General features: G+C 40.7%; 2 protein-coding genes across 3 annotated transcripts in view; one reads left to right on the top strand and one right to left on the bottom strand.

Moving 5' to 3' along the window:
* Positions 1–6412, bottom strand: part of LOC119653262 (attractin-like protein 1) — a 39091-nt gene extending 32679 nt beyond the window's left edge. For both annotated transcript variants that reach the window (XR_005249666.1, XM_038057869.1), the window contains exons 1-3: positions 5978–6412; positions 5381–5614; positions 5160–5317 (exon numbers count right to left, since the gene is read on the bottom strand). Coding sequence is in view for 1 of the 2 variants with exons in the window: in XM_038057869.1 (XP_037913797.1) it covers positions 5160–5317; positions 5381–5614; positions 5978–6216 (631 nt within the window). In the remaining variant the exon portion in view is untranslated. The remainder of the gene's footprint in view (positions 1–5159; positions 5318–5380; positions 5615–5977) is intronic.
* A 137-nt stretch (positions 6413–6549) lies between these two features.
* LOC119651577 lies at positions 6550–15254 on the top strand. The gene is made up of 2 exons (XM_038055215.1): positions 6550–6803; positions 13831–15254. The coding sequence occupies exon 2, from the start codon at positions 14044–14046 to the stop codon at positions 14770–14772; it is 729 nt and encodes a 242-aa protein (XP_037911143.1). The 5' UTR covers positions 6550–6803; positions 13831–14043; the 3' UTR covers positions 14773–15254.
* The last annotated feature ends 3441 nt before the right edge of the window (positions 15255–18695 follow it).

The following is an 18695-nucleotide window of genomic DNA, read 5'->3' as shown; positions in this document are numbered from 1 at the left end:
GTATATCTAGGAAAATCCAGGTTGTACTAAATGCAAAAGAAAGCTATAAAAAAAATCAGCTTTCAATTTTCTACGTATGTTCAGGCGTTATAATGCATCTGCATCGGAATGGATAGATCTGTCCTTCATGTTGTGTAGTTTTAAAAGGACAAATGCATCGTTTACTAATATTCGACCAGGGATCAAGCAAAGATTTTAATTACAAAGCGGGTGTCATTTCTTTTTAACTGCTTCGATTCAAGGCAATCACATTTATGGTAAATCGACGAAGAATGTAATGTAGATCAATTCGAAGTTTGCTATCAAATGACATACATACCAATGTCTTCATATGAGGCAATCGGAGTTAACAGCTGATCATCGAGATAGTAAGTGGGGATGTGGGTACTAAAGAAGTGCTTAATGAATCACATGATGAACAACGAAAGTGCGGACTAACTTGCTCCTAACGCATTAAAGAGACAATGCGCTGAGATTTCACTGATGGCTAATTTTTCAATAGGCGAATCGACAAAAAATTATGGTTCCAAGTTGAAGATAGCGCAGGTTACCCATATACAGAAGACATGTACCATAAGTTTGTTCATTGATGAAAACCGAAAACAAGAAGTTCCTAAAGAGCGAAAGAAGCTCAAGTAAAAACATTGAGTGTCATTCGACTAGCTGCAGTCATATAAATCCCGACCAAATTTTAATTTTCCCCAAAAGAAATTTTCACTTTTCCGAAACAAATTCATAATTTTCTCCAAGTAATTTCATTAATTCGATTGATCGAGTAATCAGACTGACCACTTTGCGATCAGCAGCCGAGGTAGATTTAGGAGTTGTCGTCTGGATGTGCGAAACAAGAGATGTGCTTTCATTCGCCTTGAAATGGAAAATCATATGATGGTCGCTTACGTAACAAGAGAGGTGCTTTCATCGGTCTCGAAATGGAAAACCATATGATGGCTTACGTTCGTAATTTCTCGCAATCCCCTAAGCTCAATATCGACCACATGTATGATGCAGCTGTCGCTCTACATTGCGAGAACTATCTTGCTGATTGGATGCAAATACACTGAGTACCCTGCCTGAGAATGTTGATGAGCAATACTTCTTTCTCTTGTGCTATGCTGGTCGTCGGCCACGTCCCGAAGAAGTGGCATACGATTTGGCTGACTGTGGAATCGTGGAAGCGGATTGATGAATAGAAGGGATAGAAGGCCGCCTGGAAATTCTGGGAAGTTCAACGTAGTGTGCGCCGTGACAAAAGGGAATTTGTTATTGCACTGTTCAGAAAAGTGGAAGATGCCGCAGAACGCAATGATTTCATTTCAAGCGAGCGAGCCTCGCATTTATTGACAGTAGCAGTCCGACATCAGATGTTAACTCCAGAATATCTATCAGAATTCTTGGTCGAGATGGAAACCAATTACAATCCATATTGGATATGCGAGACGTTGTTGTCGCTTAGGTAGCAGTAGAATTTCGAAATTTGGAGCCAAGCTGCTAACATAGCTTGCTGTTCCAGGCCAGCTAAAGGAGGAGGGTTTGAGGCAACATAATAAATAAAAAATAAAATACTGAGATCAGGGAAAGAGATAAATAAAGTATACTTGGATTTATTTCACTATGCAAAACTCTACCTGATTTCTCTTGGTGAAAGGTCCTGCGACAGGCCGAACGATAAAATGCATCCGATGTCGTTAGAAACAACATGATCGGATCGAGTAACAAGCCTCGGAAACATGCTAGGGCGTCCACCTCAGTCGACGCGGCAGGACGGGTCCTGTCAAGAAATGGGCAAGGGTTCTTGACGCATGGACGGCGTCAGGACGTAAGTTAGTCTGAACAAAACAAATACGTGTCTGCACGCTAAATATTGGCACCCTAACTGGAAAGACCGAGGAACTGGCAAGAACCCTTCGGAAAAGGCGCATTGATATCTGCACTCTGCCAGAAACCGGTTGGTCTAGTGCCTAGCTGCGACTTAGAATGAGAATGTGGTAAAAATCGCTATAAACTTCTCTATTTTGGTTACACTATAGACTCAATACGGTGTTGACATCGCCATCTCAGAGGGTTTCCGTAACCTCATTAAAGAAGTCGACCGATTTGATGATCGGCTGATGAAGCTCACCATTATATCAGCTGGTCGTCTATTTACTTCTTCCCCGCGTATGCAACACAGTCAGATAAACCTGATGGCGAGAAAGATGCCATCTGGCAACTTCTCGATGCAAAGCCCTGCAACGTGCCTGCTGATAACCATATCGTCATTGCCGAGGGCTTTAATGGTTATGTGGGTGAAAACGTAGACGGTGACAGGTGCCATGTGAGAAAAGGGTTTGGAGCGCGCTGTGGGTGACGAGCGTATAATCGATTTTGCGGATACCCACGACCTTGTACTTATGAATACATGGCTCATCAAACGATTATCTCATCTTCCTGATAGTGGGAATAGTAAAACGCAAAATGATTACATTCTCATAAGACACCGACATTTTTTCATAGTCACTCATTGTAAAGCCGTTCCCTATGAGACCATCGCACTTCAACATCGGCGGTTAATTGCCGTTCTGCCAATTAAGTTACCGATGAATCAGCGCGAGGAACACACTGACATGCCGCGCATTAAATGATGTCGATTTCGTGAGAAGAAAGAAAAACTGATTCGAATGTGGAGGACTCATAGAGTCAACGCAACACGGTTTCAGATTGAATCTGAATAAAACTGAATTTTTGACGATCAATCCCCATGAAACAGGCATAATCACTGTCAGCGACAATAATCTGCTCAGAATTGAACGATTTACGCATTAACGCAACCTGGATGAAGTGGTGTTTTACAACTGGTGCTCTTTGTGATCGACGTATCAACGAAAGTCTCAAATCTAAAATTTACCGCAATGTCGTCCGCCCTGTCGCCCTCCATGGCACTGTAGTAGTAGTACTGACCGACTATAAAAAACGATAAACAGCGTCTTGACACGCCTTAATCACATCCGAAATGAGGTTATCCGCGATCTACACGGGGATATACCGATCGTGGACAAATAGCGAGTGCGATGGTATAGTCATGTAATTCGCGCTAATGATAATTCATTTGCCAAAATTGGTGAAGTCGTGGTGATGTCGATGGTAAGCGACAAAAAGGCCGCTGACTTAATACGCTGGATGGGGATTTGAAAGCCTCGCGATAACATCTAGATCAGGTGTTTGATAGAACCAAATGGCGAAACCGATCATGACGAGCCGACTCCACTTGTGAACAGGACAAAAGCTGAAGAAAAAGAAGAACATAATTGCATTGGCCAATTGGCGAGATCGAAGAACCAGGACTGGGTTTTGCGTCTGGAGGATTCTCTACGGTTCTTTGTTGTTCGATTGAGCGGCGGCCAGTTCTTGTGTGGTAATAGTGATGGACATATCCAAGGCATGTATTCGTGATAAATTGTCAGCTGTGATGTTTTCGTCCCTTGAAATATTTAGTCATGAATTCCCTTTTGTATCCTCGTTCGGCCAACAATCGGCTTCTGATGGAATAAGAGAAATGAATCTCTGAATCTGTTAAACAAAATATAGTGTACCAGATGCGGTTGCTTTCTTTCTATAAGACTACTACTACTGCTGTATTCGATATCCTGCTCTGGATTATAAATTGAAGGAGGTGACAAAGCGTAGGTTTTGAAAGGAAATGCTTTCATAAAGTACAAAAATTATCTGAGGTTTGAAAAATTTAAGTGATCAGCGTTCCCAAGATAGCCAGCGAGTAAGACGCTCTAGAACTACGTGGGGTAAAACAGTGGAGGAAGATTTCGAAAAGTCGTGAGAGGAGGTAATGCTAATGGTGTTCAGACAATTTCTAAAAGTTAGTAATATACTATTAGTAAGTTTATTTGAGAACATATCGGAATGGGACATATTTTGAGGCCTAGATTTTATCTAAGCGCACCACCCTGATTTTTTTCGGATTTTTAGGTTGGGTAGTTTCCGAAAATGAAAAAAAATGTTCAATCCCCCTTTTGCATGTATGGGGAGGTCCCTTTAGACTCTACCTAAATTTAGGCCACTCGCTGTATGCGTGGAATTTCATAGTTCCCATCTGTCCACCAAATTTCATTCGGATCAGTTCAGCCGTTTTGAAGAAAAGTGCGTGTGACAGACAGACAGACATTGAATCGATTTTAATAAGGTTAAAGAATGATAATTGAATATCTGTCAATCCTCAGACGAATCACGATGGCGCTAACTGCGCAGGGCAGGCATTTAACAGTTGCAGAAGGTATGTAAGAAGCTAATAGCTAATAACCTAAATAATTCAGCGAAGCGAATCTGTGGCAGCAGTGCGTGTTACTCGAGTAGACGGAATCTTGAGCATTTAGAAATGCGCGTATGTATTCTAGTCCATCTAACAAGAAAGTCTTGCCTTAACCACATCAATATAAAGCAACATTGGTCGTGAAAAGACGAAGGAATGAATGAAAACACAACCGGCATAATATTTGGGAATAATTACGAAGTTGACGCTATAGTACAAACATTTTGGGTTTTCTGTTATTTTTGAAGCCCTTTGTGGATGATTTTTTCTGAAGCATTGACTTGTTTGTCATCTTTTACAGATTCTTCTACCACATTATCTCATGTATTGCTCTCCAAGCTGAGGTTCACGTATGTACCATTCACGTACCGTCCTAAACCGCATAGCTTCTGAATTATATTCGGTTATGCGCTGCCTTATACTCCGTCCATTCTTTATCTATAATTGCTTGTACTCCAGTAGGAACTGTGTATACCTCCCGATTGCGAACGGTTATAATAATAAAAACTCGACTGTCACCTCCATAAAAGAATAAGCACCTTTTTCTATCTCAGCAAAGTTTGCATACCAGAAATTATCACTTGAACATATAATCAACTCTTGTGTGACTTACGGCAATGAGTTAGGCCGTGCAGATAACGCAGAGTACACAGAACGTATATCGCCCAGCTATTTTAGTTTATGCGGCCAGAATTTTCTGGAGACCTCTCAACATCCCGCACTTTACTAATGCAAAGTCAAGATCGTTTTTTATTGTTGTCAGTTCTTATGATTACGCCTTTTCGATTCCCTCCCGCCGTTGCACTAACGACGCAATAAATGACGAATATTTGCGCCTAATGGAATTCTCATTTACCTGAATTGTTGGTTGGGCAGCCGTTGATCTTGTATGAGATGTTGAATCCCGACATGTTGTAGGCATCGTCACTGAAAAAGTGCAGCAGCGCCGATCCCGACTTGGCGATGATTTCCGGGACACGCCTTATGTGGAAGTTCTTCCGGTACATGAGACCGCTGGGAAGGAGATAGAAATTCATTAACTCCCCCACAGCACACGGAGAACGGGCTTGAACTCACCTGAAAACCGCCAGCAAGGGCGACTCCACACTGTCGCCGTCGTAAATGTACAAGTGATCCCATCCGCATTCCGTGGCGAATTCCTCCAGGTGCAAGCGGATTCTTGACTGGAACGGCCGGAACTTTGTGGACACGCTGTTGCTGTAATCCCGAGCGTCAATAAGCCAACTACATTTCACGCTCACCGAATAGTTCCCGAAGCCGTCGTGGATAATGCCTTCCGGATCTGTGAGCCTACGGAAAATAGCACGAGTAAACACCCAATGTCACGGTCAATTATCAGAAGGGGGCAAAGTAGCGATTCGGGTTGGAAGCCCGTCAAGAGCATCACTTGCGTAAGGCCCCCGCTAGGCTGTCGAGCCGAAGAGTAAGGCACTTATCAAGCTAATATCGATAAGTTGTTTATAGTGTACGTTGTTATTGTCATTTCTGTGCAAATAGGCCCGGAGCCAGCAATCTACGCTTCCAAGTTTTGTCAAATTATCAGGGGATGGATGCCCGATTCTCGCTACCCTGACTACTGCGCCCTTATCAGCAGACCCTTATCACAAGCAGCCGCTTGGGCCGGGCGAGTTTCCGGGGCGCCCCAGAGCCTACCTGACTTTTCCGCCGCAGTACTGACAGAATGGACCTTGCCAGCCGTCTGGACAAACACAAGATCGATTTTTGCAAATTCCACCGTTCATGCAGGCGGCATCCGACGTGCAGTTGACGGCTTCCGACAGGGCTAATACCGAGGAGAAAACCGCGATAAACAGTAACAGACTGAAAACAGCGATTTTCCGACGATATTTCACATTGAACGGTTTGACGCACATATTTCCTCGCGCAAACATCTTCGTATGTTCAAGCGCTCATTTTTCCGGTGGCATTCAATTTGCTCGTTGCAGCTTACGCGCTAATTCGCCCGAGTTAGCACAGCCTACACATTATTTTCACAAGGAGTAATAATAAATGTCTGCAACGCGAAACTTTCTTCTGAGATTTTTATTTGACACCAGCTGAGAACGACAGACATACACACTCATACTAAGAGGCGGACGGCTCCTCACGTACGTACACAAATATCAGGTTGGGAAAGCGAAGCGTAGAAATGTGGGAATGTTCAATGCACGTTCGAGATTGAAGGGAAAGGGCGCTAAATTCAGTTTGAATTCCGGTGCTTGCATTTTTGACAATCCAATTCCCTGAATTAACTGATGTTTCAGCTTTTAGGTTAGCAAATAAATTAGATTTAATAACGACCTCGTTATCTTGAAGCACGTTCAATCTCCTTCATTAAGTATCTAAATTTCTCATTGAGTTAATATTGATATAAAGTGTTTACAGGATTTGTCTCAACACTACTTTTTTCGCGAAATTATAAATCAAATAAAAGTTTGCTGATGCTCACGGGTGATTTGCATCAGACTTACTGCAAGAAGTGAGTGGTAAATTTTCAACGTTGCCTTTTAGCAAGAAACTTTCCGTTGTGCGATTGAATAACATTATTTAAAAAGTGTGTTCTTTCGAGTTTAAGAAAACCAGTAATTTAGCAGCAATGCACGCTGAGTTGTAAGTCGAAAGTTAATTCAAGTATTAGGAGCGTTGGGAGTCCCCTACCATGCCCTAAGTTGTACAAATCTGCTTCAAATATGCAGGTGATGCTCTACAGGGTCGAAAGTGATAAACGACCTAGGGACAATGAAGGAAACTCAAGCTGTCTAAACATGGCAATGTGAATAACAGAAACGCATTAAGAAGTTTGTACCAAGAGCGAAATAAAATCTTCTATACCAGTATCCGAAATTTTTCCAAACGACGGCTTTGAAATTTCTCCGGCAGGTAGGCGATAAGTTCGGAGGTTTCCAATCAGTTTCCGGTAGAATGGTTCAAAAGAAAAGTTATGTCGAATAAGGAGACTGACGACGATCAACCAGAAAAAACTAGAACTACCATATTTTAGTCAATTTGCTCAATTTGACCGCCGTGTTTTTTCTCATTTAATGTGTAATATTGGTAACTTTTCCATAATTGAGCCCATCATTTATACATGTCAATTAAAAGCTAACATAATGAGGGAACTTTTGTCAACTTTGCAGGTTTGTAAGTTTTTAAAACAGCGTTACGGTGTTGCATTTTGAAAATTATATGGAAAATGGATTTTGAGATTTCTTTAAAGTTTAAACAGTTAAATGTTCGATTGATAATGATCTTTACAATTGAAAAAAATATCCACTTACAAGAGATTTGATGTAGTTTTCGAAAATGGTATCAAATTTGAGATTAAATGATTGAGGGCGTGGATAATTGTGATTTTGTTGAGTACTTGAGACACTATTCACAAAAAACGCTATAACTCAGTAACGGTGGAGACCAATTTCCTCAAACAAATGTACATTATTAGAAACCTATCATCGTGAATGGGACACACTGTTAGTTAGTATTCTTGTAAAAAAGATAAAGCTGAACTCAATAGTCGGGATTACTAATCTCGCTAATGCTAAAATCGCTAAAAATCAAATTAAACTATGCCAACGTTCACAAAGAACTGCGATTAAAAGGCATTCGTTCACCCCTTCCAGACGACAGAAAACCTCTGGCATTAACAAGTTCAAGTTTTCACTATATAGAGTCGGATTAGCATCGGTAGCGGATGCAATAAAACTTGGTCAAACAAAGGTCTTTCTCGATCAAAAGGTTGCTTGGGAAAAGGCCCTAAAATTATGACGATACAAAGTGTCAATATCTGAGCAGTCAACTGCTGTGTCCAAGGTGTGTTAAATGTGCTGGTACTCATCTAATCAAACAATGACCAATGAATATGGAACTTAGCAATAAAGATGAAGGGAACAATGATCCTTCCAATGTATTGGTTGTGGAGAAACCAGCCACCCAGTCAGTTGCTCCAAATGCATTTGAATATTAAATGAGAAAAGGGCGAAAGGGAATCAAGCAAACTTTAAGTCTTTCTCATGTGCCTGTAGTTACGCTTTTCTGCAATATTTGTACTTTCTGGTTGAATTACTGCCTACTTCCCAAAAAACAGAAACAAGAGGCTTATTTACAATTTCCTCCGGAACTTATTCGCAACCAAACTCAAGTTTAAATTCTTAACACTGAAATCGAGCTAATTGATCATGACAAGAGATTAGCTTTAATAGACTTGCCTAACTGAATCAAATATTGACTGTTTAAAGGGGTCATCCTGTGTTTGTTAGACATTTTTTGTGAAGAACTGCATAAAGATATAAATACAATACACCACATATTTAGTAATATCTTGAGCATGCGTAGTAATTTTTTCAGCCCGATAGCATGCTCATTATTGAAGTACAGAACAATTTATACACCCATCTCCAAAAAAAAAGTGTTTTTCTGCTGCCACCCTCAAGGGCGCTGCGGTCATTTTAACAAAAAAAAGTAAATGGCATTTTAACGTACAGACTTAACTACAGTCCGCAAACTAGGATTATTAAAAAATATAAAAAGCTAAATTTTTGGCGGCGTTTTAAACCTTTTTTGTAAATTTTGGTGTTTTTTCACGGCTTCCTCAATGAATAAAAAAAAGCTACTGAATGAATCGCAATTATCCTAGTTTATGGACCGTAGAAATATGTTGTGAATAAGTCGTGAAAATTTCAAAGAATTTTGTGGGATAGATTTTGGGCTATGCTGGCAGCCGATTTTCAACAAGCAGTTTCGAGAAAAACGCATTTAAAAAGTAGAATGCGATTTTGAACTATGAAACCGTAACTGCCCATTAATCTGCTATACCTAGTCTATAAACCTTAGGTTTCTTCAAGAAACACATGTACAGCTTTGGCTTCGACTCTTGTCCTTTTAGTGAATCGTTCAGTCGTTGAGTCATTCGGCCCGATAAATGCGCGCTTAATGACGGCGATCGACATAAATCTGGCATGTGACTTATTACGTGTTTAACACTATAATTTGCGAACGACTCCGAATATCAAAAGATCAGTTTGCCCATATATTCTACACTATATCGAAATACAATTGATGCAAAAAAAAATCGATTCCGCGGATCCGACACACGGGATGACCCCCTTAGGAGAACGGAACAATATTGATTTAATCATCATCATCAGCAATCGGTAGCTGATCTAGGTCTGCCTTAATAAGAAACTCCAAGCTCCTGGTTTAGCACCTAGGTTCGTCAATTCGATATCCCTAAAAGTTGTCTGGTGCCATGGCCACGCCATCGTTCCACCAGGGAACCACCAGGGTCTGCCTCGTTTTCTTTTTCTAGCATAGACTTATAGACTTTCTGGGTTGGATCATCTTCATATATACGGATTAAGTGATCCGCCAACCGCAAGCTATTCAGCCGGATTTTGTTTACAACCAGAGGCTACGCTACGGCTCATAGATTTTGTCGTTATGTACACTACGGAATTGTTTACCCTCTTGTAGGGAGACATAAATTCTTCGGACGAGTTGCTAAGAGATCGTATTTTTTTTGCAAAGAACCCAAGTTTCCGAGGAATACATTAGAACTAGCAAGATCAATGTGCTGTACAGTAAAAACTTTGACCCCATCGTGAGACGTTTCGAGTAGAACATTTTTTGAAATATTGTCGTAGCTGTTATCGGTTGTGATTTTCGGGAGAAATTAACAATGGTTTTAAAATTGTAGTCTCCTATCCTTATTGTTCTCTGGTCAGTGCTATTTGATGTTTTTTTTTTAATTTTTGGTACTGATGTTATCACTATATATTTTGTCGTGTCTTCATTAATGCTCAGCCCAAGATTTCGCGCTGTCTGCTCTATCTGTGTGAAGGCAGTTTGAACGTCTCGCGTCGTTCTTCGTCGATGTCGATATCATCAGCATAGGCCAGTAGTTGGGCGGACTTGAAGAGGATGGTGTCTCTCTCATCATGGATTATTTTTGTCCAGAGCCAGGCTAAAAATGGTTCACGATAGGGATCTCTTTGCCTTAGACCGTTGTTGATGTTGAATTGTCCCGATAGTGATCCTGCTGTTTCAATCTGGTCTCGCACATTGGACTTGGTCAGTCTAGTCAGTCTTATCAATTTCGTCGCGGAACCGAATTCTCTCACGGCCGTGTACAGTTTTATCCTGGCTATGCTATTATAGACGGCCTTGAACTCGATGTCTGGAGTGAAGCCTCTTTGGCATGGGTCAATGATGTGCTGGGCATATGGAGCTATCCGACCTAGCAAGATACCTGAGAATATCTTATAAACAACACTCAGCAATGTAATACCTCTATAATTGCTGCACTGCGTGATATCTCTCTTTTTATATATGGAACAAATAATGCCTCTTTGCCAATTATTAGGTATCGATTTGCTGTAATTGGTCGCATCCATATTTAACCAGTTCAGCTGTAATTCCATGGGCTCCTGGCGACATATGATTTTTAAACCGATGAATTGCACGGACTGTTTCTCTATGCTTTTTGGTGGTAGTATTTGTCCGTCGTCTTCAGTTGGCGGGACTCGCCGATATTTTGTTTGTTGAGCGGTTCGTCAAAATACTCAACGTTTAGCTCCAATATGCCCATTCTGTCGGAAATTATACTCTCTCTCCCCTCGCACGATGTGCATCGGAGGGTTGTGTTAACCTGAGCAGGATGCCAAGGAGGTACTTTCAACAACCATTCCTCGTGACACTGCTAATTGAATAATCCGCAGTCCGTCATCATTGGTATTTTTATTTAAGGTATGGGAGCCAATGTATCGCTTGAATACGTCCGTCCTTACTTGGCTGTTCAAATCTGGAAGTATGATTTTAATATCATACCTGCGACAGGCTTTTAGGGTTCGTTTTATTGCCTCGTAGAAGGCATCTTTCTCCGATTGTGCAGTTTTCTTTGTGGGGGCGTGAATATTAATGAGGCTTATATTTCTAAATTTCACAAGCGCAGAGTGCATAACCTTTCACTAATGTTTTCAAAGACGATAACAGCAGGTGCAACTCTGTTATATCAGCCTTATTTGGACAGCATATCGGTTAGTTGTTGGGCAGCATTCGGTCTGTACAAGGAGCACACGTTCCGTGACAAAAAGCGCAAATCGTCAGTTCGTCGTTGTAATGTCCGACCAATTTATAGCTTCCTTCGTGGTTTCGTAACTTCGGTTTTCAGTGTAGGGTTGTCAGCCCTACCTAACACCCAATCTAGAGGATCAGTTGATACAACCTGTTCCCATTTTTAGAGCCGGGAGATTCCTCTACTGATGAAGCCCACCATTCAATCAGCTGATTGCATATGCACCACAGACAGATCGATGTGATGTCGAGGAAGATGTCTTCTGGCAACTTTTCGATGTAAAAATGGGTAACGTGCCTGCTGATGACTATATCATCATTGCCGGCGATCATAATGGTCATGTGGGTGAAAAGGCAACCGGCAATAGGTGCCATGAAGGAAAAGAGCTTGTAGCGGGCAATGAGGGTGCTGGACGTATTTGTGGTCACCCAAGACCTCGTAATTATGAATACATGGTTCATCAAAAAATTGTAGTAAAACGCAAATAGACTATTTTTTCATAAGAAGCCAACATTTTACCACCGTCACTGATTACTAAGCCATTTCCTATGAGACCATCGCAACTGAACATTGGCTGTTGATTGCCGTGTTGCGAATCAAGCCACCGATAAAACAGCGTAAGGAACGCACTGGATCGCCGCGTATTAAATGGTGACGATTTCATGAGAAGAAAGAAGAAATGATCTTACTTACGCAATCACCAATCATTTCGAATGTCGAAGAATCGTGGAACCAACTTAAAGACACGATCCACAAAGCGGTCTATGAACCCTTGGTGTCACCGAACCAGGTAAGCGATTCATCAAGCGAGATACTTCGCTTTCGAATAATGATTTTGAAATGGAGGTTCGTGGAAAGAACGCCTCTACCACAAGTTTTTCGACGATAAAACGTTCGCCAATTGACAAACTTACAAGAATGCTAACCTGGAAGCAAAGAAAGCGATTGCTATTAGCCAAGCGGTCCATTACAAAGATTTCTACGATAAACTGAACACTCTGGATGTCGAGAAAATAAGTATGGACTTGCCAAAAGCCGATATGACGGCACACAGGATATCGAACATTTCTGTTGCGTTAATGACAAGAATGATACTACGCTTATTGACCGACAAGCGGCGACGGATAGATGGCGAGAATATTTTGAGTAGATTTCAACGGAAAAATTTGTTCATCCGTCTTTTCCACAAGTATTGCCGACATTTAAAGCAATTCTAGCTGTCACTGTTACACCAAGCCCGTGGCTCAGTGAATTCTTCAATCGGGTTGTTGAGGAAAGTAGAACACCATCTGACTGGTAAGAATGTGCCAGAGTTCCAATACGGAAAAGAAAGGTAGTTCAGCAGAATGTTCAAAATTGAAAATGTTTGAACGCATTCGTGACAAACGTACTCGCGAAATAGTTCACTATTATTGACGCAATACATGCTGCGCGGTTACTCATGGAGGAACACCGTGAGAAGCATCGTCCTCTGTACATTGTATTTATGGATCTAGAGAAAGCGTTTGACGTGTAGCATACGAATTTCTTTGGCATGTTTGACGACAACACCCAGTATCAGAAGAACTCGTGTGCTGGATTAAATTGCTCTACCACGATCCGAAAACTAAAGTTTAAAGCGTAGCGGGTGTATTAGAACCGCTTCGTGTCTCCGCCGGTGTTCATCAAGGAAGCGCCCTCTTACCACTCCTCTTTGTTCTTGTTATGGACATTGTCACACGGAACACAACGTCCAGCGCCATATACATTGCTTTAGGCAGATGAGGTTTTCCTAGGATTTAATTGCAAAAATAGTCTCTAGCAAATTGCCCAAAAAAGAAATGATCGCCTCATGCAACATGGTGTTAAATTGAATCTGAATAAAATTGAATTTTTGATCCTCATGAAACAGACACTATCATTGCCAGTTGCAGTAACCTGCCCAAATCTGAGTAAGCTAAATATTCCAGGTCAATGCTATCAGCCAATGAAGAACAGCGTTAGGAAATCGCTTCACACATTGGCGCAACCTCGATGAAGTGTAGTTCCGCAACCGGCGAGCGAGGAAAAAGGAAGTCTGAGGGAATAGGTCTGTGAGCTCAAAAAGTACAGGGAGCAATCACATGAGGCGCGAAAGTTTTACCAACATGTCAGCAGGTTGAAGCCTTACACACCAGGGTATCGAGAAAGATTGATTTGATGCGAAGGGTAAAATTGATCGTCCTGCTGGTCCTGTTTTCTTTTCTTTGGCTTTTCGCTTATGCGAAGGCACTTCAACCTGATCAACAGCGAAAATCTTTAAACTCATTACCCGTATATCAGCCTAAGTTTTGGGAATCCCCCTCATATTTCAAACAATTTTACTCCACCATAAGGATCCTGATCTACTTGGACTCCATTATACTTTATTGGCGTCTGAACTAGCTTTTAAAAAATTATTTTGTATATCTGATTGCAGGTAGTCGATTATGAGGCCAGGAAATAATCAGAGTAATAAGTAATCAGTCTGATAGTCTAGACATAGGTAATTAAGATATGCCGTTAAATATAAAAACCCAGTCTGAAATTAAGTGTCCAAGTCCAAATTTTAAAGTTCAATATTTAAATACTCGACCACAGAAGAAATAAAATATTCACTTGAATTATCTCAACAAGTTAACATTATCAGAAAATGGGTACCCTGAAAACACTGTTTCTAGCCATTTTGCTTGTCGGAGCAAGGAGTCTGTACGTGAAAGGAGATTATCTAGGACAAATAAATGGCGATCTGGTTACATCTTGGAATAACATCTGGAATCACTTTTGGAAGCCAACAGGAAAGGGTGGAGACGTTGCTGCAGAAAAGGACGACTTCGACGAATTGCAGGCGCTCTCCTTGATCCCGACAATTATTGATCTTTACAGGAACGATTTGCTCTTTGAATCCGAGAAGGCCGTCTTTTCGCAAATTTATGGTAGTCTTTGGTTCATGATCGACAGAGAAGTATTCCGAGGACCCGAGACTCAAATCGACCCGCTTATGAAGATCATTCTTGACATTGTCAAGTTACTTAACTCAGGAGAACCTTTCAATTTAAGGGAACAACCCAACACTCGCAAGATCAGTATTCGTAAATCAGAGGATCCTTCGCAAAGACTTTTGAAAATGGTGGCTACCTTCGCACAACGAATGATTCCCGTGAAACAGCGAGGCAACAATCGACAGCTCATCAGGCCACAGATTGTTCAGCTACAAAGCGATAAAAGGAATATTGGAAGCGATGAAAGAAGCGTTTCACTGTTAAGATCTCTCCGCGAGGACAGCATTCCAACTTATGAATACAGTGAGCATTACGAATATGATGCCGGGAGTCCAATGAAAGAACGCATTATGATGTTAGTTAATCCAGGAGTTAATTAATAAAGGAAGGATTGAGTACATTGACAAACAAGTGCTGTGAATATACCCAGATTTACATATAATAAGCCGCGAAGCGAAATTGGTTTAATTATTAAAGGAATAGTTTTAGGAAAAAGTACGGAATTAAAATTTTCAGCTTAGTTAATTTTGGAAGCAAGTTCCTGTTTTTTATTATATCAATTTTCTTAGGGTCTCCCCGTCAGCACTCTGAAATTTAAATTCAAATAAACTTTGTTCTGTGTGTAAAATTCCACTGTAATATCAACCAATACGAAATAAATGAGAACAAAATATAATATCCGAAAAGCTTCATTATGGATCCTATTTGTTATTGGTGTTCACTCCTTACGTCTTTATTTAGGGCAACTTCTGCAGTCAGAATATCTTATCTGGGTATGAACTTTGTTAGATTAGTGTAACAGTAATAAAATACTCTACCTAGATGGAAGTGCCGATTGAAGGCTGTATTCCAGATTAATGAATTCAGTGAGTCTATCAGTCTCGATAATTTAAGCATTTCATTAAGAGAAAGGAGCTCTGGAATATGATCCGAAGAGAGATAATTACTTAAGACGCCATCGCTGCTGTCTGTTTTGTTCAACAGTATTGATTTCTTTTGCTACAAAGAAGTCAATTAAATCTGGTGTTTTCGTTGGGTCAGCAGTCCAGTAAGTGCGTGAACCGGACCTTTTCAACCACACAGGGGAAAAGGCTGAAAATCCAATGGCTCACATTCTAAAAATAGCAACATGTAATGCGAACGGCCTTTTCAACCACACTGGGGAATTATCAATATTTTTCAATGAAGAAAATAAACAACACAAAGGTGCACCTCTATTCAAGAAACTTGTACCGAAATCTTCAAACTTTGCAAATCATAACTTTTGGAGCTCGAGTCGAAAAACGACGAAAAGCAGATTGCGAGCTGAATGCGACTGCAAATGCCAATTCCTCTCTTTCGGTTCACGCACTTAGTGGACTGCTGACCCAACGAAAACATTAGGCTTAACTTTGTAATAAAAGAAATCAATAATGTTAAACAAAACAGACAGCAGTGATGACCTCTTCAGCACTTCCAAACAAAATTATATCTATCATGATCTGCCCGTGAACATCTTCGCAATCCCCGTCGTTTCTGCAGAGCTGGTATTACCACTTATTTGTAAATGCAGCCATTCCAAGCAATCCAATCTATCTATCTATTTTGAGATGAGATGAGATATTAGAAAATAGTCTCTTAAGATTATGCTGTGGAAACTACTATTCGGACCCGAGGAAAATGTCAGCCGGTGTTCTGTTTACCAGAGATATGCATATATATTCGCCATGATTGCTGCATTTGTAGACGATACTGCATGTCACCTCGGTGGGACCTTTGAAAGTACTCCTCTTCCTTTTTTTGAAACTGTACATGTATATTCTGGAAATCTTGTGACAGTTGATACGAATCGGTTCTCCGGCGGTTGCTGCTGGCTACAGCGAGGCACGCTCTCAAGATCAGATTCAGGATTTCAATATTGAAAACAAGGAGCGCAACTACAACCAGTTGGAGGGGAGGCTTTATAAAAACGGCATTGTGATCTGAATACTAAGGTGGGCGCTGGCATGACTTCCTTCCTACACAAATATCACAAACTCTAAAGAACCTAATAATAAGCATTGGGTTGCCATCTCTGGTTCTGAAAATCAATCAAATCAATGCACTCAAACGGAGTAAAGCGCAGCATTTGTAATTACTGCAGATCTCCTACTTCCTTTCATACGGAAATCTTTGGAATTCGAGACCTCTCCCCAGGAGGCGGAAGATGGGATGATCGTTAAGATTCCAAACAAGGCTACCTGGTTTGAGTGTGACAATTGGAGGAGTAACTGCGTGGTCCCTGCCGTCGTAAAGATAATAGTTATAGTAATTCTGGAATTCATTAAACAATACCTCGAAAACTTGGCCTACAGAGAACAGGCTGGTTTCCGTTTCGGATCGTCCTGACCACATCAACATCATCATTTTGGACCAGGATGTTTAAGTCGTCGCTTCACCTGCTCATCGTCGATTTTGAAGTTGAATGAGTTGAACGAGATAGTGAACAAGTGAACCAGAAGCGCTTTTCCACCAAGAGCTAAATGGCAACGATATGTAATAGCTACTCTCAGAAGAACTTATGACGGCGCAAAATGCTAATGTTACATTGACGTAAAATCTGTGAGGAATTTGAAGTGTTGTTCTTTGAATACTTCAAACGTTCATTGGCTCACCCTTACGCCATGTTAGTGGGGATTCTGGAATGAATCAATAACAAGAACCGCTGATGCCATGCAATGAGAACCAACTACCACATAAAGGCCGGCAAGTATGCGGCTCTAGAACGTCTTGGCTTAGAACAGGTAGTAGGATTGCAAGCTCCTTCGAGTGGTATGGGCGATGGCGCATCTGTGGTTGACTCATTAAACCCACATGAGGTTTATAAGGCAACTATATAACAACATCAGGAGTGAACACCAATAACGAATAGGATCCATAATGAAACTTTTCGGATATTATATTTATTTCGTATTGGTTGATATTACAGTGGAATTTTACATACAGAACAAAGTTTATTTGAACTTAAATTTCAGAGTGCTGACGGGGAGACCCTAAAAAAATTGATATAATAAAAAACAGGAACTTGCTTCCAACATTAACTAAGCTGAAAATTTTAATTGCGTACTTTTTCCTAAAACTATTCCTTTAATAATTAAACCAATTTCGCTTCGCGGCTTATTATATATAAATCTGGGTATATTCACAGCACTTGTTTGTCAATGTACTCAATCCTTCCTTAATTAATTAACTCCTGGATTAACTAACTTCATAATGCGTTCTTTCATTGGACTCCCGGCATCATATTCGTAATGCTCACTGTATTCATAAGTTGGAATGCTGTCCTCGCGGAGAGATCTTAACAGTGAAATGCTTCTTCCATCGCTTCCAATATTCCTTTTATCACTTTGTAGCTGAACAATCTGTGGCCTGACGAGCTGTCGATTGTTGCCTCGCTGTTTCCCGGGAATCATTCGTTGTGCGAAGGTAGCCACCATTTTCAAAAGTCTTTGCGAAGGATCCTCTGATTTACGAATACTGATCTTGCGAGTGTTGGGTTGTTCCCTTAAATTGAAAGGTTCTCCTGAGTTAAGTAACTTGGCAATGTCAAGAATGATCTTCATAAGCGGGTCGATTTGAGTCTCGGGTCCTCGGAATACTTCTCTGTCGATCATGAACCAAAGACTACCATAAATTTGCGAAAAGACGGCCTTCTCGGATTCAAAGAGCAAATCGTTCCTGTAAAGATTAATAATTGTCGGGATCAAGGAGAGCGCCTGCAATTCGTCGAAGTCGTCCTTTTCTGCAGCAACGTCTCCACCCTTTCCTGTTGGCTTCCAAAAGTGATTCCAGATGTTATTCCAAGATGCAACCAGATCGCCATTTATTTGTCCTAGATAATCTCCTTTCACGTACAGACTCTTTGCTCTGACAAGCAAAATGGCTAAAAACAGTATTTTCAGGGTCCTCATTTTCTGATAATGTTAACTTGTTGAGATAATTCAAGTGAATATTTTATTTCTTCTGTGGTCGAGTATTTAAAAATTGAACTTTAAAATTTGGACTTGGACACTTAATTTCAGACTGGGTTTTTATATTTAACGGCATATCTTAATTACCTATGTCTAGACTCTCAGACTGATTACTTATTACTCTGATCATTTCCTGGCCTCATAATCGACTACCTGCATATACAAAATAATTTTTTAAAAGCTAGTTGAGATGCTAATAAAGTATAATGGAGTCCAAGTAGATCAGATTCCTTACGGTGGAGTAAAATTTTTTGAAATATGAGGGGGATTCCTAAACGCTGGAATGAGGAGGAGAATAAAAGTTCTGTTTGTAA

Source organism: Hermetia illucens, chromosome 3, assembly GCF_905115235.1.
Source record: "Hermetia illucens chromosome 3, iHerIll2.2.curated.20191125, whole genome shotgun sequence".
Lineage (NCBI taxonomy): Eukaryota > Metazoa > Arthropoda > Insecta > Diptera > Stratiomyidae > Hermetia > Hermetia illucens.
The sequence above is the reverse complement of the archived record's forward strand: the minus strand, read 5'-3'. Positions and strand labels throughout refer to the sequence as shown.